The sequence below is a fragment of the Hoplias malabaricus genome, chromosome X2 (assembly GCF_029633855.1).
Source record: "Hoplias malabaricus isolate fHopMal1 chromosome X2, fHopMal1.hap1, whole genome shotgun sequence".
NCBI classification, from domain to species: domain Eukaryota; kingdom Metazoa; phylum Chordata; class Actinopteri; order Characiformes; family Erythrinidae; genus Hoplias; species Hoplias malabaricus.
In genome coordinates, this window is record NC_089819.1 from 43349499 (window position 1) to 43371361 (window position 21863).

Genomic DNA, 21863 nt, shown 5'->3' on the forward strand with positions numbered 1-21863 from the left:
GGGTGTGCTTCTGCCTTGCCCCCAGTAATGTATAATAATAAAACAGCCTGCACATTATTAAAAATGACTGCAAATCATATTAGTATTTTTGCCTGCAAATGGAAACACTCTAAAACAAGACTATGATTGACATCTGTGCTTTCATGTTTGACAGGCTCAAGCCAATACAGCAATAGCAGTTCCTTTCAGACAGAAAACATGCTATTTCAGGAACAGACCTTAAAAAAGCCTTCAAATCAAATGAATGGCACAACTGATGTCATACTTCACCCATACAGGTCTCCATCTCTTTGCCAATAGTACAACAAAACTGATAATCAAAGTCAGATCATTGTGCCCTTAATTAGGGCAGTTATAATAAAGTTAAATAATCCACTTCTCACTGTGAGAAATATAAGGCTAACGATACTCTAAAAAAAGTATACCTGCAGGTTCAGTATATAAAAAATAAAGGCCACTGGGTGTTTCTGATGTAAAGTATTCCAACTGTTGTATAAGCAGAACCGCTACAGGGAAGGCTGCCTAATAAAAGAAGTGACAGGTTCATTTGAATACCGCTCCAAAGAGCAGATAACTATCACTGATCTGAGTTCAGTGCTTGAGAACTGTAGAGATGTTAACTTCCCTCATATTCAAAATAAAGCCATTTCCCTAAGACCTAGCTTTTATTAGTAACATAATTCCTAGAGGGACAACCCCCTCCAGTAACAAATTTATCATGAAACAGCGCAGTGTTATTGTGTGATTTACTGATATTAGTGGTCCATGTCTTTGAGGGGTAGTGAATTTCTTAAATCAGCTCATTAAGTCATTTATTTTCAAAGGAAAAACATCAGATCAAATGAAGAATTCAATGTCTGTATCAAATAAAGATCAAATATCTATATTTGTTTCTCTTCATGCTGTAAATGCTTAACCTGCATTATAAACAGCATTTTATGTGAAGCCAGAATCTCCTGCAGGTAACAGTTCTGGCCATTATAACACTGGTCCAATAAGGTCAGCAGTGCTGGATACACAGCTCAAGGCATAGGGAAACGTAGACAGTAGAATCTCATTAAAACACCCCCTGTAGAAGCGGCTTTATTAGGACAAGGTGACAGGGTTAATGGATCGAGGGATGATATCACTTCAGTGAGAGTTCTGGCATGCTGTACTTCTCTCCTAATCTATCTCGCTATCACTTGCTAACTGGCTCTCACACACAGGCAGAGAGAAACAAAAACACACTTCTTGCATTTTCTCTCTGACTTCAGGGTTTTAACCTTCCTCAACAACGCTCCATCTGTTCTATCAGTGCCTATCTGATGCAATTGTGTTGATTTGCCCATGTGTTCAGAAAGTAGCAGTTTTATCCAGCTCTCCCTGGCCACTGGCATCAACACGAATGTCACATTGTCTCTACTCATTGCTCACACGCATGGATTCCAGTCTTTACGGTCATTCCTTTACAGTCACTGCTACTGACTCAAACTGCCTGAATCATGACCATTATCAGGTAAAGCCTGTTTATTAATTTAAAACCCTTAAAGCAGCAAAGACACTTTCAAATACAAATATTTGTGAAGGAAAAAATACAGAAAACAAAGAACTGCAACTTCAGTACGTAAAATAATGCTCAGATTCTGGAGTCAGTAAAGCATGTTTTGTACAAGTAACTATATAAATAATTACTACAAAGAACCTAAAGTACTGATTTAATACAGCAAAATTAATGAAGTCCCCCTTAAATTTGCCTATGCAAAAACAAAAATATAATTTACAAACATAATGTTTACTGCAACAAATATATTTAAAAAGCATTAAATGATGTTGAATTAATGTAGACTAGCAACAATATATATACTGTATGTCAGCAATGGTCAACCAATATCTGGTGATTAAAATTATGTATTCACCATAATTATCTCAGAGGAAACATTTTAATGTCTTGTTTTCCTATAAAGACAACTGCAATCAATTCAGCTTCAGGCCTAATCATTAAGGTCCAAAAGTTCAGCAGCTTGCAGTAGCATTATATGTTCAAAGCACAAAGAATAATTTTAATATGCCAGGTGTGTTTATTTATTTGATACTGATGCATGTAGATGATAAATCAGATTAGTGATAATGTACATGACTGCAACTTAATCAGAATGTTCAGGGTGGTATATCAATGTTACCCTAATTGACTTTTGAGCTTTTGTTCACTGGTGTAAGCAATGCTACTAACACCCACTGCTATTAATCACAACTGTCTCAGTGACAGACTCCCCCAAGGGCAACACCTTCTCTGTACTGAAACATCTGACTATCGACTGAAGACTAGAGCAGGCATGGAAGATGATCTGAGCAAATTAAGTTGAAAACACAAGAAGATGACAATGAGAATATGTATAGCAGAACCAAGGTACGTACACACACACACACACACACACACACACACCTCTTTCATGCCCTGTAATAACACAATTTACTATCCCTAGTCTATATGAGTGTATTCATTAGTATCTAACTATTTCATTTCAGTGTATTAGGCTATTAAAAGACAGGTTGTTTTTTTCCAGCAAAGCAGCTGGGAAATTTGTTTGTTTTTCTGATGATCCTTACCTTCCATTGCTGATCTGTTGGTGTGATTGGCTGGAGATGTCTGACGGCTCGGAGCGTTTGTCTGGTGAACGAGAACGACTGCCACGTGTTTGGTCATGGGAATGGTCTGATGTCAATGAATGAATCTCTGAAATGTCTGTAACAAATACGAGATTTTAAAATAGTGACATATAGTGGCTAATATAGAAATATAATGGTTAAGTCTAGTCCTGAACTTCACAAGGTTTTATATTGTGATAGTCCATTGAAAACCACCACAGGTTAAGTTAGTATAGATTAAAATCTGCTCTACTGTGCCATTTATCATGCAGTACCTCTGCCTGAAAGCTTAATGTGCTGATACATAATAAATTAATTCACAAAATAATGACAATTATAGCATTATGGGATGATATAAAAAATGATCATATATAATTTTATATTATAAAATGATACATTTAAACACTCAAAGACAATGTAATACATCCTAATTAATGCTTATGATTTTACTTTTGGTTCAGAGGAAGGTATTGTAAGGTCTTAACATTTTGAACCAAGCCTCACCGTCTCTATCAGAGTTGCCAGAGGGAATGCTGTCATCTATATCAGGAATGTTAAGAAGCGTGGCTTTTTCATCTCGCTGTACTACCATTTTCAGCTTGCCTTTCGAGCGTTCAATCAGTTTCTTTGCATCCGTCAGAGAGAGGTTCTCTGTCACTGTGCCATTGATCTAGGTAGATTTTGAGAAAGAATAGAAAAGGCATAAATCACACTCCTTTCAAAACAGTGCCCGCTATGATCAGCCATTTTATGGTTTCAAGGCTGTACTTGGCGCACGCTTCACTGCATTTTTACCTTCAGATGTAAGCCAATATTAATTAACATTGTATAATTAGAAATTAAAATAATAAAATCAGAACTTCTGGTTACTGTGAACTAACACCTGACTATACTCTGGGACTTGATTCAAAGAGCTGCATTAGGCTAGAACAGCTGAATGAGGCCCATAAATTGCACTGACATGATAAAACACCCACCCTGGTCCCTGAAGAGAAAATTTCTTGGAGGGGGCAAGCTTTACATTCAACAAAAATTTTGTAAATTTTTGTTATTAGAAAAATCAAACAGGATCTAAGAAATCACAATGTGGTACTGAACACGATTAGTTCTATAAAAATCTGATGAAAGGTCCTACACATTTCCTTATTTCAACTCAATATACTTTCCACACCAGACTCTGTAAGGCACCCTCCTTCATACTCCTTTCATTCTTTATGTATTACTTCACCCGCTTAAACCTTTTACATGCTGTTTCTTATCTTTTCTCACTCCTCTCTCTCCCCCACCTTCCCTTACTTTCTCTCGTCATACCTTCAGCACTACATCCCCCTCCTGTATGTTTCCATCCCTAGCTGCCAGGCTTTCAGGCGAAATGTCCTTCACAAAGATGTGGCTGGCCAGACGTAGACCATATTCTGCAAAAAGAAAAAATGTCACAAAGATTTCAGTCTTTGAGACCTCTGTCTGTAATATCCAAAGTTCCCAATAAATTAGTTACAAAGAGCAGTTTTATTCTAAACAACATTGTGTAGGCTCCTACTATATGCAATTAAAAAAGCAAAACATTCCAGTCATAGCTGTATTTTGTTTACACTACATTTACACACATGCTCCACTTGTTGAGCTGGTTTCATAAGCCACTTCCTGACAAAGTGAGCACTTAATGACTCATTGGGTCTATATTTTTAGAGAAACTCTTTAATGTCATGTGACCTTCCCTGTCATGATTCAGATAGAATCAAACTAAAAGTTAACAAACCAGGGAATGCATGACAACTAACAATTCATTTTCATCTGGTCACTGTGCCATGAGTGTTCAAAAAAAATCTGGAAAGATTATCCTTATACAAATGCATGTGTTTATGGACTTAAGCCACTTAAGGACCAATTTAATTCTGACTGCTCAAGCCAATTCAGGAGATGCATTTTAGTCAGATGCTACAAAAGCATGAAACCATCTCTTCAAGCCACATTCAACAATCATGTTCTCATTAATTTTGAGCAAAGTTAGCATTATTAGTATACCCATTTGACTATACACCGATCAATCACAATTTGGTAGAAGTGGATAATAGGTTTTAAATTTGTACCGCCAAACAAAAGTATCCAGCCAACAGTGTCCTGTGTAAACTGATGAAGTACCAGAGAATGAACAACAAACTGTGCAGCAACAAATGAGATACTGTCTCTAATTTTACATCTACATGGTGAACTAACAATGTAGGTGTGTCTAACAGAACAAACAGTAAGTGGACACAATGTTTAAAAACTTTAGCAGTATTGCTGTGTCTGCTCCACTCATACCAGCACACCACATACTAACATACCACCACCATGTCAGTGTTACTGCAGCGCTGAGAATCATCCACCACCAAATTCATACCTGCTCTTTGGTGGTCCTGACCATTAAAAACTTTGTGAAAAGAGGAAAATAAAGTATACAAAGCAACAAATATTAGAGACCATAGTCTGTAGCTGTAGAAACAAGATGGTCATAATTTTATGGTAGATTGGTGTATATTTATGAGAGCAGTAAGGTACTTAAGTTAAGGGATTGCTGAGAAATTAATTCTCATATTTCCAGTATAAACCTTAATTAAATCTGCATTCTCGCTGAGAACCTGTTTATCTCTATTGGTCTCCTCCTCACCTTCGTTCTTACGAGACTTTACAAGTGTAACTTTGGCGGGTCGTGGCGGGACATTTGAGGCAACGGAGCGTCTGTCTGATCGCGGGGAAGTGCTCCTCTCTCTTGAGGCGCTGTGGTCCCGCCGGCCCCCACTGCCACTTCGATCATTCCGTCTGCTCGTTCCCCCACTGGCTCCTCCGGGTCCTGCACCAGGACCCTGGTAATCATCTTCCTCACTGTCCTCTTCGCGCTCTGACATTGTCTCTCTGTCTCCGAGCCGAGCAACCGGGATCTGGACCTTCCGTTTCCGCCGAATAGTCTGACACACACAAGATAATCAGCTTCTAAAACATTAATCAGTTCATTCATTTGGTGTCCATTATGCAAAAAATATCTAATGCTAAAGTTTAAACATTCCTGGTCATATATAAATACCTGAGCAAAAATACTTACAAGAGCTCTACAGTGAACAAAGTTAAATAAGGCTTGTTCTCTACAAGTATTAGAACTGACTGTAAAATTTATTTTTTTCCCCAATATATACCAATTCAGTAAAGATACAGTAATTATGTAAAAAATGTACATAAGCGCATAGTCTGAGAAGTTGTATTTTTATGATCACTTTGAAAATAAACAAAAAATAAATACTGAATGGCTACAAGATTCACACCAGTGAGTTCATGTGAAACTGCTGGCCTAAAATAACCCTCCAGACATTTTATATCATAATCATCATTCTGTTATAGACCTCTCCCACACTCCTCACTCCCTGCATTCCTTTGTACTACAATCCCCATTTCCAGAAAATGTTGGGACATTTCGTAAAACGCCTTGCCTTACATTCGCCAAAAAAAAAAAAAAAACTATAACAAGTAAAAATAGCCTGTTGCTCATCACTTTATGCCAACATTTGTCAACCAGTTCAAAAAGAATGTTTTTCAATGCAAGACTATGAAAAATTTAGGTTTGCCATATATAGTTTATAATATCCAAAAAAAGATTCAGGGAGTCAGGGGAAATCTCAATATGTAAAGGCCAAAAGGTTGAAACCATTGCTGAGGGTGTGTAACTATAGAGCCCCTAGGCAATAGCATGAGAAACCATCATGCTACAGAGATGGACATATGGCATATGGGTATGGGGGTACTTTAGGAACCCACTGTCACGTAACACAGTCCATTACTGCATCAAGAAACAACCGGAAACTCCATTATGCGAAGAAAAAGCTGTATGTTAAATCAAAACACAGTTGAAATATGTCAGGTGAGTCAAAGTTTTTCCTTTTTTTTGAAAAAATGGAGGTTGGAAACATTTTTTTTTTAAATATGGTATGGAGAACCTTAGTGCCCAAAATATGGGTATATCTGTGATGTTACTACTGATGTGGAGGCTTACTGTCATATTTAGGAGAGACAAATGCTGTCGTCAAGATGATGTCTTTTGACAGGAATTACATGTGTATTTAAGCAGAGCAATGCAAGGCCTCATTCTTAACAACATGGGTTTGTAGACAGAGAGTGTGTGCTTCAATGGCTTGCCTGCAGTTCAGATCTATCTCCTACTGAAAAGCGTATGGTGCACCATGATGAGGAGAATCAAACACTCTTGCAACTCAGACATGGCAACATCTGACACTCTAGCAACTCAAGTCGTATACAAGAAAAAAATGTGCGAAAATGTCACTAGCCAAACTGCAACAAGTAGTATCTTCAATTCTCAAATGATTATATAATGTACAATAAAAAAAAAGTTAAACAACCAAATGTTAAAAAAAACCTCCGTCCCTCTGTTTGTGTGTTGCATTCATCATTGAAAACACAGAAAATCTTTTCTTTGACTTTTTTTTTTTTACTGTTAAATAAATGTAAAGTGAAATTACAGATTTCATGTTTTATTGCACTTTTAGAGAGGGTCCCAAATTTTCAGGAATTGGTGTTATACATAATGTGAATACTGCACAACAGTTGCTGTTCTAGCATTTATTTTTTAAATAACTCACAATTTTGGCGTTCTTGCCACTCTTCCTCAGTTGCTGTACAGCGTAGGCATGTTCCACATTATCCATGGAGACAGCATTAACCATTACCACTCTGTCATTCTCTCTGTTGGATGGAGTATTACAATTAATCATAATGAATCAAAATAAAATATATAATTACACTCCTTTTTCTCCCTGTAGTTCAACCATTGAGGTTTAACTTACTGTAAAAGCCCCTCTGCTGGTCCTCCTTTTAAAACATCTGAGATGACGATGGACGTCTCGCCACTTTGGAAATGGGGGTTATCTCGGCCTCCTGAGATCGCAATCCCAAACCCAAAGCCTGGTGCCTGCACAGAAAAGAAACAATACATATTTCTTTTTTTTTTTAATCATTTCAGTTCTATGCACGCATTCATACATGCTATTCTATGAAATTTCATATAAACATAATGTGACATTCAGCACAAATGGCCAGAAAGCTCCTTTGTTTATGAATCACTTACAAATATTTTCACTGTGACCTCCCTAAGGAATTAAAACATGTCTTTCCAGCTACAAATGTCCTGCTTTGCTGGTCATATGCCAACACTTATATTCAGAAGCCAAACAAAAATTCAGGGTAGATTTTTGCCACTACATTCCAGAATGTTGACATGAGTTGCTATGCATTGGACATCAACAATATCGCAGCACTGCTGGACTTCCAGTTCCTCTTTAAAGGTTACAATAGCATCAGGTGCTAGAAAGTAATTGATTCACCATGTAAGGTGGAACTGGACATTAACTAGCGAATGTTACCTACAGAGACATGAGCTTGCTATTAGAGACATTTGTCGTGAAGAAATGGGTCATAATTCATTAAAACTACATTAAACTAGGATAACACAATTGTTATCATATTATTATAAAAGGAGACATTTCTTGGTTTATTTCCCCAAAAATCAGAATTTTTAGGCAAAACTTTTTTTAAAAAAAATATTGTTAATGGTATTGTGGATAAATAAATAGGCCAACATCAGTTGTCCAGAGCTTGTGTTGCCTGGGTCATGATAAGATGTATAGAATGCGAGTCGACTGAAAAAAGTGAAATAGTCCTGACTTACAGTAGCGTTCATACATGTTTACCTTTCCAAACACATGACAAAGCAAGCACAAGCACTAGGATAACAACATGCCATTCCCAATGACAAGGAAACTGTTGAGACACAGCAACTTCTTTTAATCGGAGCCTGTTTGATCCACTGTACATTTCTTAAAAAAAAATGTCTTTAATAACGTGACATAAAAGGGGCCCATTTTTGGCACTACATAGGACCATTTCTTCATTCTTTTAATAACCTTTAATTTAACTGTTTTCAAATAAAAGAGAATGCATTAACCAGGCTAGGAAAAATCTTTGTTTTCACATTTTGGAGTGTTAATGATACTGTACAGCCTTTACTAAACAACCCTTAACATTTAAGGTGTGCCCATTTTAATCATAGACTGAGGCAATTTCACATTATGTGAATATCCTATTTATCACATTCTTTTTCTTCTACTGGGCAAGAATTTTCCAGCCTGAAGTACTATTTACTACTCTGCCTTTTTAGTCTGAGGCAGTAGCACTTGACCACAGTTTGTACACAAACACACAAGCACACATACACAGTACAGTGAGTTCCTGGCACTGATTAACAACATCTCAGTCTGACAAGGCTCAGTAATTCTGTGACTAACACCATTACAAACACAGGGTCAGGGAAAGAGCATGGAGGTGACTGTGTGTAAGTGCACGCATGACTGATTCTCTGTGCTACTTTGTGCTTTTATTCTATTTAGAAAGCTCCCAGTAAAGCACAACAACATCAATACAATGTTATTAACAAACATAGACACTATATATGTAGCATATTTAAGGACCAAATTCCTTTTCTATTTTTGTATTCTCTATTATGTTTGGTTTGTGATATTTTGCATGTTCATGTGTTCATCCAACACAGCTCAGACTAGACTGACCATGGCAGATTTCATACAAAATAAGCCTCAACACCTGCTACCCCCTAGAATGTCTACCAGTAATTCTGCAACTGTCTAGACAGCTGCATCAAAGGAAGGAGTGGACTTTTAATTTAACCATATTCTATTGATATAAAGGATTTCCTACAGATACTTCATAAGAATGCTGTAACTATACAGTTGGCTAACATTCTGTAGCTCTTTAGAAATGCCGCAGCTATGTTAGCATGTAGGCTTTACTTACATTCTTAGCATTGATGCAGACGTAATGAATGAAGAATGGTCAGTCCATTTGCATCTCTTATTCTAAGCATGACTACATACAGGAAGAGGAAGAGTGGGAAGAGGAGCTGATCAACCACTTCTTCCTTACACACACTTCCTGCCATTCGGGGCAGGAGTGCTAGAGTGTGTGTGTGTGTGTCCACACTTCCTGCAGCTGGCCTACCCAACACACACAATGAGAAAAAGGGAGAAAAGTAGAGAAAGCAATAAAGTGATAAAATAAAAGAAGATGGAAAAAAAATAATCGGGGTGGGGGGATCAAAGAGAATTTTGGAAGAACAATAAAGAAAAAAGGTTGGCAGGCAAGACAGAGAGAGAGAGAGAGAGAACAGATCGAGAGTGGGAAAACAAAAGAGAAAAGAGAAACAAAAACAGAATGCTCCACACTTACCCTGTGAAGTGTCACTGTGTGCTGCTCCCATATAACAGTTTCCTCCATCGCTGCACTCTGTAAGACAGAGAGAACGCAGGGTCAGACAGAGCAAGAAACAGACGGTTAGAAAAATGACTGAACATGTGGAAAGTGAGAAGGGTAACTGAGCCTCAAAAATGCCTTTAGTCAGATAGTAAAAACAAAGTAATTTTTTTGTTTTATTTCAAACTCCCTAATGAGAAAATGTGTCCAAACTTTACTTGTAGTGTATGTTCTAATACACCCTGTGTACTAAATGTTCAGCTAAAATCAAGCTGACACTTCCAAAAATTAAGAAACTTCCTTCTTATTTTATTGTCTATATTCCTCTACTATATTCCAAACTCATTCAGAAAGATGTATTCAAAAAAATTTAAATTAAAGAGATTTCATGACGCATTTAATCAATTCCCTTAGGAACTGAATAACTGTGAGATTAAACCCCCATCTCTGATCAATTATCTGATTAAAAAAAAGGCTTATGAATGAAGCCAAGTAATGCATGAATAAACACAGAATGGAAGAAATGAACATGTCAAACCACCAGTGAACAAAAAATGTACCGCAATAGTCTCTATCTACTCCTTGCCCACTAAATTGAGCATGCCCGTCTATGGTTCTCTGTGTGACCCCTTTAGCAAAATTAGCAAATGCTCATCTCATCCTGCAATGACTGAATCAAGCCTGAAATCACACTACGCTTTAAATAGACAGCGTCCCTCTGTCCTGACTGCAAATATATTACACGCATTTTCTCCACAAATGCACAAGCTGCCTTCTGATCCCTTCTGGTGTGTAGTGATGAGAAAGGAACTGTGGAGAGAAAGCACTGCATCCCTGCAGCTGTAAAATTCTAACCTATTTATGATTAATATAATGGACTGAATATAGGTCAAATGGAAGCAGTCCACATTTGATACTGTTTCTTAATCAATGACGTATGCGTTGAATTTAAAAAGACAAAAGTAATTTATACATAATAATGGAGTTTTTAAATAGACCCACAGAAAGGGGCTCTAATTTCCCCAATAGTTTTGGGGGAAACTGACCCATCCCCTTGAACTTCACATGTCCCCACAATCAGCATACAATTAATCCTGACCTAATTATGACACACAGTCAACTGGGAGATCATTCTTCCAGGATAAGCAGCAAAAGGGGTGCCTTCAGACTAGAAAACCTTTTTCCCTTTTCTCCTCCTCCTCCTCTTCCACTCTCACAGTCCAACTCCATTGTGAAAAGAGGCTCTGACCCAGTTCAAAACCATCCGTCACCCTCCCCGCTGCATTCCTCTGGGGTGCTGGAGAGCTTGGAGGTTGGTGGCTCACTGGACGGTACGAGAAAATTGTAGGGGCCCCGCCATGAGAAATATTTCCCATACTGGTGGTCACATGACTAGGACAGGCATACAGCCTTGTACAGCCCAAAGGCACAGGGATGTCCATATTTCACCAGAAAAACAAGATAATTCCTTGCAATGCCATACATCTAGGCTTCCCAAACAGATCCATTAACTGTACTCCACTGTACAGCTCCATTTCTTAATTCCCCCACATATATCCTTCCTTTTAATGCATCATCTACAAATACTGTAATAGAATATTTGCTATATGTCCATTCTATAAGTAGGAACAACTGTGTCTTTTGCACAGTGATTCTGGGTAGGCTTCAGACCCACCATAACCCTGAACTGGATAAGCGTTTACAATGAGAAAATGAATTATTAATTATGTCAAAAGTTGAAGGTGGCTATTTTTTCTGAAGCTCAACATAAAACAAGGTTTCAACAGAGGTACTCTTGGAAAAGAAGAAAGTATTATCCGGCCATCTCTAGTTATAAAAATTAATTTAAAAAATAATAATAATAAATAAATAAAAAATTCAAGCCACTCTACAAACCACGTTACTATCACACAGCTCATTTGGTGAGATTGGAAAAAGCTGAATTTTTAGCCAGTGCATCCTGTGCTCATCCTCGACCCCTTAGCACAGTACAGGTGTTGAACTATTATGGACAGAAACACAACATCTCAGCACATAACTAGCACATACTTTCCGTTCCAATGGTGGGGCCCAGATGTTTCCACAACACACCCCCACACCAACAGCTCTCTACTTTCCTTAATACTTGCTAATTTGTTGTATTCATGCAAGGTATGAATACCTTTCAGATTAAAATCTAAATATTTAAAAGTGATGCTAACATATTATTATTATTATTATTATTATTATTATTATCTGTCTTCTATTCAATAGCTAAAAGCTGTATCTGGGGATCATCTGTGCAGTTAGTTGGCTTAGTTTCCCTACTCATGGTGCCAAACAGTGGCTAGCAAAAAGATGTTTGCTAGCTACAGCTGGGCAAGTGTTATCTGCCAAGCTTCATCTGCGCTTATGTTTTCCGTCTTGGATGAGTGTTTAATAACACCACTGTGCACTAGTAGTCATATGCAGCTACAGCAATTCTGTGCAGACATTTTTAACATATCTGCTTTCACTTAAGCACTGTTTTAAGTCACCAAACACAAAGGAAAAATACAACCATATATTGACCTCATACTTTTATCTCTAAATTATATGTAATTGTCAGGTAATGTAATTTTACATTATTAGAGCTATAATGAATTTGCTTAAATCATTTTCAGAGAAGTGGTGCCCATTCTTAGTCAATGTATCTGTGCACATGAGAGAGCAGAAGAGTGAGCTAAATGGTGTGTGTATGGAGAAGGATTTGAACACGGGCAGCAGGAAGACAGGAAAGAATCTCTGACACACCACAAATTGTTTACTTCAGGCCGGATAAGCAGCTCCGCCACACTGATGAGATTATCCTTTAATTAATCAGCCCGCTGCAAAGGCCAGATTAAAACACACTTGTCCGAGAAGAGTAGTGCAGTTTTGTAGTTACTGTATTAATCAAGGGTCTGGGGACACATTCAAAAAGAACTGGAAAATAAAATTCCCACTGATCAAAGAATACAATCACACTCTTTATTTGAACTTTGTGTCCATTTAATTCAAAGCATGCTGAAACAGCAGATTGCATGTGACCTCTAAAGAATTTATTCTTTAATGAGCTACAACTTCTTATAATGAAAGTGAAAGGGAAACACCTGTGCACAGCCCTAGGAACAAGAAAAAGCAAAGTTGTCAACAGTAATAAATAAATAAATAAAACCTTAAATATTAGGGAAATCTTATATCAAAGCTGGGCCCTAATGAAAATTGGGACTGAATTAGAGCTACAACAACTTCCATAAAAGCAAATTCTCTGATTCAGGATGGGTTTAGCAAGGCTCTACTCATTCATTCCTGGCCCATCAAAACCAGCTGAGCACATCATGTCAAACAAAACTACATACTGTATTTTGTTTTCATATATTTGCAACTCATGATCTATACATTTTTCTTTTTAAATCATATACTGTATAAAATAGAACACTGCTTTAAAAATTTAAAAGTGCCAGTGCATAATTTATATATATTTTTTTATTTATAATTTTAAAAAGGGCATTGTTCATTATATTGCTTTGAAATGCTGCAGTAAACAAATAATCAACAGATGAACTGATTATAACCTTGTTGTTAGCTGCAGCAATAGTCTGGATAATAGTTCTACACTGTATCTGATTTATTCCCACCTTCACGGATCCCTTGCATACCCCTGTACTTTATATCCACACCCTTAGTTCCAGAAGCCAACCCAAATGGCTTAAGGGAACAAAAATCAAAAATAAAAATCTCACTTTTCGAAGGAAAACAAACGGGAAAAAAAAAGAAAAGTCTGTAAAGGCAGCGATTATCTAATAAGTCCTTGCAAGTAGTCCTGAACAATAAGGTTCTTTCTGCAGCTGGACAAGAGGGACAATGTGGTATATTTACACTTTCTTTTTTTGTTAAATTCAAGCCTGGGGCAAAGCCTGAGCCAAAAGCAGAGTGCAGAGCTGAGGAAACAAAGGCAAGGCGTGGGGAGTCCTTCTCTGAGCCAGAACCTTGATCTGCCTCTTAAGAAAGCCTCTGTTAGAGTCAGGCCTCTTAGAGCTGCCAGGGGAGAGGTGGGCTGAAAAGCTGACGGCCAGGTAAAACTAAGAGGCTTTCTGTTGTTGGGTGGCCATTAGGAGTGGATTTCCTGAACACACAAGAATTTAGGCACCTATTTAATGTTTTTTAAAATCTCAAATTTTACTGAGATTTCATTTTATGACGTTAGTATTAATTAGAATTTGTTCTCTGTTTAAAAAGCCCTATACTTCAGTTAATTTTAACCAAAATATCAAAGGACAAAGAACTTAGCTAATATTATATATTATGAACTGAGATGTTATGGGCTGAAAACATTCATCAGTTTAATCATTTAAATCATGCACACTGATCTGCAGCGACAGCCCATGTAAGAACAAGAAAAGAATATTGAGAAGATGGATAAGGACTCATGGGCAGCAGTGATTGTTTGCTCTGCACAACATATATAAACCAGCTACACTCTGTTATCAATCTCTCACCATTTTTTTTTTAAGAAAACTTTACCTTCATTCATTTACAACATACTACACAAACAAGAGGTAGATATTTAGATATAAAGTAGACAACAAACACCTTTTTTCTTCTGGGTCATCATCTTCTAATTCAGTGTCTGGTACAACTTCTGGTTCAGAACCTCCCCTGTCCATTTTCACTGCACTCAACACCTCCACTAATACTTGCGCTCCGCTCCGTTTGTGTTTAGCGGCGCAGCACTGAAAAACGTCCCCTGTGAAACCATTTACCACTGCGCTGAATGCGCAGTGCAAATCGGTATATCGCCCAGCACTAGGAAGTCCTTACACTTAAGTAAGTGTATTTCGCTCAAATTACTGACAATCATATTGGCTGTAACTCATTACCACACTCAATGCCATTTGCAACATTTTTCATACTACTGGATTTAGAGTTGCCGTCAGGTCCTGATATTAAACCTGATGATTACTCAGTGAGCAACTGAAAATATTGTGTGTGAACTTGGCATTAAGATCAATGTATCATTTGGTAATATTTTCTGAAAGCTTCTGTGAAGAAAATGATGTGGCTCACTAGTGATCTAAACCAACTGAAACTGATGCAGGTGTATCTGGTGTCCATTAGCATTTCAAGTGTGTATTAGCTGTAATAGAAAGCAACTTCTACTATCTCATATCTTGCCTTTGTTTACTCATCTAAATACACACAGGATATAGACAACTATTCTTGTGAGAATTAAGGGGTAGTGGGGGTGTCCTCCATATTCAGCTGTGTAAATAAAACCCTCACAAAGAGAAACGTACTCTCCCATGTTCCCATATCCACATCGCAGACAAAACAGGCAAACTACTAAGCCGTTACATCCATATGAAGTATAAAATTCTTGTGTGTCACTGAGAAACATTCTATTCCCAATATATGAGTGTGTGTCTGTAAGTGTAAACAGCAGCTGAGACAGACTGGGCCATGAACAGAAGGCAGTTGAATGCGGCTATTCTACCTGCACTGCCGATCAATTATTAATAACGCTAATGTCAGCAAGCCAGTATCACTCTCACACTTCAGAGCAATACTTCAATAATGTGAAAGATACACATCTACAGAAGGACCAAACCAAACGGAGACTTCATTTTGCACAAGGTCTAAAAAATGTTTGATCCACCGGCAAGGGGCAGTTTTTGCTTCAACTCAAAAGACAGAGAGTTCTGACTGCTGACCCTTTCCATTGTTTCGCCTAGCAGGAAATGATTCAACATCCTTACACTGGAACAAACCCTTGCTGTGTTACCTAGATCAAGGGATCTCCATCTTCCAAACCAAATCCTATAAGCCTGTTAAAATGGAATCAAACCTTTAGACTCACTCTGATAGTGAGTTTTGGGCTTTTAATAATGTGGATATTTCTTTAAATACTCTTGCTATATATATTACAACAGCTAAACACTACATGATTCTGTAGGCAGGTTTATGGGCAATACCCTCAGTGAACAACATGTGCATCTGCAAGTCTAATTGGCTCTGTGCTGAGGTTTGCAGCTGTTAGCATCTCAAGAGTTACATCACTTTATCTGTAGGCTGCTGATTTTGTGGAACAGGATGCATGTACCAGCTAGGATTCTCTGCAGGAAGGACATTTCCTGTTACGGAAGAATTTTCAACAACAACAAAAAAAAAACCTCACTGGATAAAAACATTGTCAAACACTTAAAGAACACTGGCCAAATTAAATGAAAAAAGATTAAGACTGTTTCTAGCACAGCTGTTTAAACCCTATTTTGTCCACAAGTAAGAGCATAATCAGTCAAATCAAATGAAGTAACACACATTTCGATAAAGGCTAAATTGGGAAATTCTTTTGCCATATTATCTACCCTTCCTCTAGATGCTAAAACAGAGACACAATGTCATGTGGATACAGGCCAGTGCTGAACAGAACTGCTGCTGCCTGTCCCACACTTCTGAAATACAGCACTCCTTATAAAGCAAGTAGGAAACAAAGCATGTTAAGCCACTCTGACACTATGCTCAGATGAAAGCCAGCAAGACTAGAAGCAATCTGTTTTAGGGGCTGTACCAGGATGGATCTGTTTTCTGGATATCAGAAGTCCACATCTGATTGGACTTTCTCCAAACAAAGATTTCCATACAGAGCTGAGACTGCATACAAGTGCCCCACACTGCGCATATCCTCAAGTGAGATGTTTCTTTTGTCATATGATTCCAGAAAGTGTTGCTCAAACAATGAGTTACAACTGAAAAAGAGATAACATGCCAAGTAAACTGCACACTCCCTTTCCCTTTGAACACAAACAGATAAAGACACTCTACCTCAATCTCAGGATGTTGCAACCGGGAGAGTGAATTACTGAAGGCTTTGCTCTCCATATATTCTCCCCATATATTCAGTCTCCCTTGAATAAATCCATAGAAAGAGTCTGGAGGAGGTTAGTGTTGGCTTTTGCACAGAATGCTGCAGTTTTCCTCCAATGCAGTGCGGATCCCTCATTAGAATGACAGACAGGTAGTCCACACACACGTCCTCAGAAAAGAGATGCAGCGAGGAGATAAACTTGAATGCAAACCACACGCATGATATACTGTCTTCAGGATATGGCAAAGAGCAGCAAGGAAAACCCCCTTTGCTAAAAACAAGTCCGCAGAGAATTAAGTGTGTGAGAGATAGACATGTACATCGTGCATGTGCTATCCCCTATCTTTTACTCTGACAACACTATGCAGTACTACTGCAACATGCACACACACACACACACACACATGCTTCCCTTCCATGCAACCCCACCCAATACAACCTCTGGTAACAATCAGCCCATATCCACTGTCCTATATGCAACTGCATCTGCCGTAGGTCCTATACCTGCAACTCTAACTGCAGCAGTGAGTGCTGCATTTCTGAAGTATGCGCACGCGTGCACGCACACACACACACACACACACACACACACACACACACACACACACACACACACACACACACACACCTTCACTGATCAGGCACATCTCAGGCTTAATGCTAAACCTCAGAGCTATTAGAAACCTTATAGAATTCACTGATAACAAAACAGAAATATGTGTTTATTCATTTCTTAAATCACTTGTCCACTTTGCAGAATGCGGACAGGGCACAAGTCCATCACAGGGCAGCATGCACTCACCCATTCACTCACACCTATAGACCTTTGCATGACAATTTCACCCACCAGCATGCGTTTTTGGACTGTGAAATAAAACCAGAGCACCTAGAGAAATCATACACAGACACAGAGAGAACACACAGAACTCCTCACAATGACTCAAGGTAAGGGGTTTAACAAACTGGACATACATTATCAAAAGAATTATTGCTCTCCTAAGTAAAACAATTGCTCATGGTGTGGGTGTTTAGTTACAGATTACTCATTTCCATGCTCTGAAAGAGTGGAACTTGGCTCAGGGATGTCTTCTGGAATCAAACGATTACAGATCACACACACAGATGCATTCCTATGCCAGAACTCCACAACCCCTGATTCACATGTATTCATTTTATAAAGTGAAAGCCTTGTGGTGAGGTCCAATCTTGCTTCTCTACACTTTTGTTTAGCATTAAGAGCTCATAGGATTGTTTGTAGGATGTTTATTATTTTTTCCCCCAGTTATTTCTTGTCCCAAAACATACTGAGGTCACAAGAGCTCCATTTTTATGAGTTTTTTTTTCTTAACAATCTGTCTCAGCTCACAGGCAAGGATTGGAAACTCTTGTAAACTATTAAACACACACACACACACACACACACACACACACACACACACACACACACGCTATAATATAGGGCTGAAAACTTTGGGGACCCTACAAGAAATCACTGCGAGCAAGGCAAATATTACACATTCACTGCTATGGACACATGTGCATGGCCAATCTACCTACCAGGGTGTGTGGGAGAAAACTGAAGGAAAAACACAAAGACACAGGGAGACCACACCAAGCTCCTTACAGCCCTAATATTCTTCATTGATTCATTCATTCATTCATTATCTGTAACCACTTATCCAATTCAGGGTCGCGGTGGGTCCAGAGCCTACCTGGAATCATTGGGCGCAAGGCGGGGAATACACCCTGGAGGGGGCGCCAGTCACACACTCACACCTACGGACACTTTAGAATGTCACCAACGTGACACACCAACGTGTGTTTTTGGACCATGGGAGGAAACCGGAGCACCCAGAGGAAACCCATGCGGACACGGAGAGGCCCCTGGAGCTGTGTGACTGCGACACTACCTGCTGCGCCACCGTGCCGCCCCCTAATATTCTTAAAAAAGTAAATTTCTAAAATGTATTTGCTGTTTAAATGGTTGTAGTGCATTATTAGGCTAATATATTCTCATTATATCTCCGGATTAAGTTGTCTTAAAATGACAATAATATAATTTATCACAATTAGTTTGAGGACAATGCATCAACCACAAAAAACATCTATTATGACAAACCTAACTCCAACACAACCCCAAGACCCTGGAACTGTGTGACAGCAACACTATCTAAATTAAGTTGCCAGATATTTTGTCATTGATATTTGGGCTTGAAATTAAACATCAGACTACTGGCTGAACAATTCACAAACTGTGCATTACAATTAACTCCTGACTTTGTGACAATACACCCTACAGGGTACAAAAGAGCTCTGCACAGGAACACATTCATGCTGCCTCAAATCTTAAACACATTAATCCCTTAGAGATGAGATCGAGAAAACTGTCACAGAATGCTGCTAGAGTTGTTGCCTATGATGTCATGCTATGCAAACACACACACACTATTCTTAGAGAATGGTCATGTGATCTATTTTGAATTTCTACTGCACCAGTGCTTAGTCATAAAAGATAAAAAAAAAAGCTAAAACAATACAGGTTACATTCTCTGTATTTAATTTTTTTTTTTAATGACTTATGTATTTTTAATATACCTGTTGCCTTGGTAAACTGTGTATCTTATAGCTTCGAGTAAAGTACAGCAGAACGATACTCTCCACATTTCAAACATGGCCCACTGCATTCAGTAGATCTATGAGGGTCATGTTTGAAGCCTTAGGAGCGTTTTTTTTTTTTTTTTTAATGTGCTGCTCTGGCTGGGGCAGCACTGTTCTCCTGGCTCCGCTCCTGCACTGGGCAAAACATCACTGCCGGCTTTCACACGCAGCCCTCTATTTCTGCCCTCGGCCAGCCAAATGCTCTCCAATTCAATTCATTCTCCAAGCACAAAACTAAAAATGGCCAAATAACAAAAAGAGTCTAATGTAGAGATCAGTCTGAGATGCAGTGTCGGTAAAGTTCAGTTACCAGCAGAAAATGCCTGCACTGTCACAGGATTAAAAAATACACACACACACACACATATATATATATATATATATATAGCTTGTGTTCACACCTGGCATTAACATGTGTACTGGTTAACCCAATCCAAGCACAGACATGAACAGCAACCAAAGTTTCTCAGAGATGCATTGTGATCTCACAGCTCAAGCCACCTCTGGAGGTGGTCTAAAGGCATTTGACCATTTTAGCTTTGTGGTCTGGATGCAGAGGTGTGTTATTGCAACAATAAAAGACTCAACTGCTTATTTTTTAATTAATTTAATTACCAATTAGCAAGCATTGTGGTCTGTGTGTGAACCCTATGATCCCCAGTAATACCCTGGGAGTCCAAGAGAATATGACTGGCCCCTCTCTGAGTTGGTAGCACAGTGCAAGAAATACAGAGCAGAACAAACATACATGAACACATCCACATTCTTTTCAACAGTTTCTCAAAACGGAATATGGCTTGTCCAGCATAACATTCACTACAGACAGAGTGGGGGAAAATGCCTAATCCTGTTACATAGTTCTTCACAATCAGAGTGTAAAAATAGCCCAGAGCAGGCGTGGATGAGAGAGGAAAGATCCGCTGTCCTGCTCCAAGAGCTTTGGTGTTATAGTGTAGGACACTGCCGGCCAATCCGACACCGGCACTCACAGCAGGACACAGTGCCGGAAGCTTTCATCTTCTGACATCATCATAGTACGTGTAACCATGACAACATTATCCCTCTCCTCTAGCCAGCTCCCCGAGGAAGGTGAACGCAGTGTGCAGCTGCATCGTCAGCTGCTTGCTCACACACACACACACAGAGTCACATGGCCTGGATGGAAGGCAGACACACATGCATGGACAGACCAACAGAATGCTGTCTTTTGCACACTGCAGATATTAATTAATAATATTTTTTTAAAAAATCAGAACAAAATATTTAAAGTCCCACACCAAATATTTAGAAAAACCTAAATTAAATAAATAATAATAATAATACCAAAAATAATTTAGAAATCCACCATTTTGCACGGCTACATTTTCAAAGCCTTCCAAATCACTTATTATTCAATGACAAAACAGAACTTTTATGCAACTTTAACCCAGGTGAATGATATTAAGTTCAATATCACAGTACTTCCAAAATATATCACAGTATCAAGATAAAAGATGCATAAAAAAAAAAGTTTGAAAGAACAGTGTAGGATTGCCAAAAACTGATATCACAGACACTACAAACACACACATGGATATAACTCTAACTTATACTATAAACCACCCATTTAAACTTTCGATTTTGAATATCTTGGATAAGAAAATAAGCATTTAAAACGGTCTACTTACTGACAGTCACAGTGCTACTCTATAATACAGTCATCATTAGGGTAAAGGAGGATTCTTTCGGTTTTGCAAAAAACATGCCAACAGAGACTCAGCCTCTGATGGGAATAGTTGAGGGAATAAAAATACAAAACCTATAATCCCAGATTAAAAAGTTAATCTGCACCATGCTTCTCTTCAAAGTCCTCGTGGGCTGACAAAGGCAAAGATGAGCTGGAAAAGGCCAGCAAACTAGTAACATGACTCAAGCTGTGGGACACCCCATCACTCCATTAATCTTCACTATTCTGTACCATAGTGATGTTGATGGCTGAACTGTTTTGATTGGACTAGTGTAGGACTATTTTACAGTGATAACAGTGGTTATCATTCAGACCATTTTAGCCCAGGGCTTGGTCCAAACTAAACTTTTATAAGTGCATGGTAGGTTCAAACAAGGTTAGACTCACATTAACATGATTAGTATCAGATCTGCTTTGTCAAGACGACTGTCCATCATAGTACTCCTCTTTAAACCTACCTACACTTCATCTGTGCTAAGCCTCTCGTCTGCTGTAACCCTGCTCAATGACCCAGCGCTACTGCTGTGACTGTTTTGTAGCGACCCCAACAGCAAAGTCATTCCTACTGAAGCATGCATGCCTCTAACTCCCTCACTGACATGCTCACACAGACACACACAGAAAATACTAGGAGCAGAGAAACTTCAACAGCACTTAAACTTTTGCCATCTCACTATG

The 21863-nt window shown here is 38.5% G+C and overlaps 1 protein-coding gene across 11 annotated transcripts in view; it reads right to left on the reverse strand.

The window, feature by feature from the left end:
• LOC136677241 (tight junction protein ZO-1-like) overlaps positions 1 to 21863 on the reverse strand; it is a 144181-nt gene that overhangs the window by 26020 nt on the left and 96298 nt on the right. For 10 of the 11 annotated variants that reach the window (XM_066654716.1, XM_066654719.1, XM_066654715.1 and 7 more), the window contains 7 exons: positions 9913 to 9969; positions 7461 to 7585; positions 7257 to 7359; positions 5279 to 5576; positions 3940 to 4043; positions 3133 to 3298; positions 2590 to 2725 (listed from right to left, as the gene is read on the reverse strand). In XM_066654716.1, coding sequence (XP_066510813.1) covers positions 2590 to 2725; positions 3133 to 3298; positions 3940 to 4043; positions 5279 to 5576; positions 7257 to 7359; positions 7461 to 7585; positions 9913 to 9969 — 989 coding nt within the window. Of the gene's footprint in view, positions 1 to 2589; positions 2726 to 3132; positions 3299 to 3939; positions 4044 to 5278; positions 5577 to 7256; positions 7360 to 7460; positions 7586 to 9912; positions 9970 to 16758; positions 16901 to 21863 lie in introns of those variants that run through there. The other variant, XM_066654720.1, reaches the window with a different exon arrangement.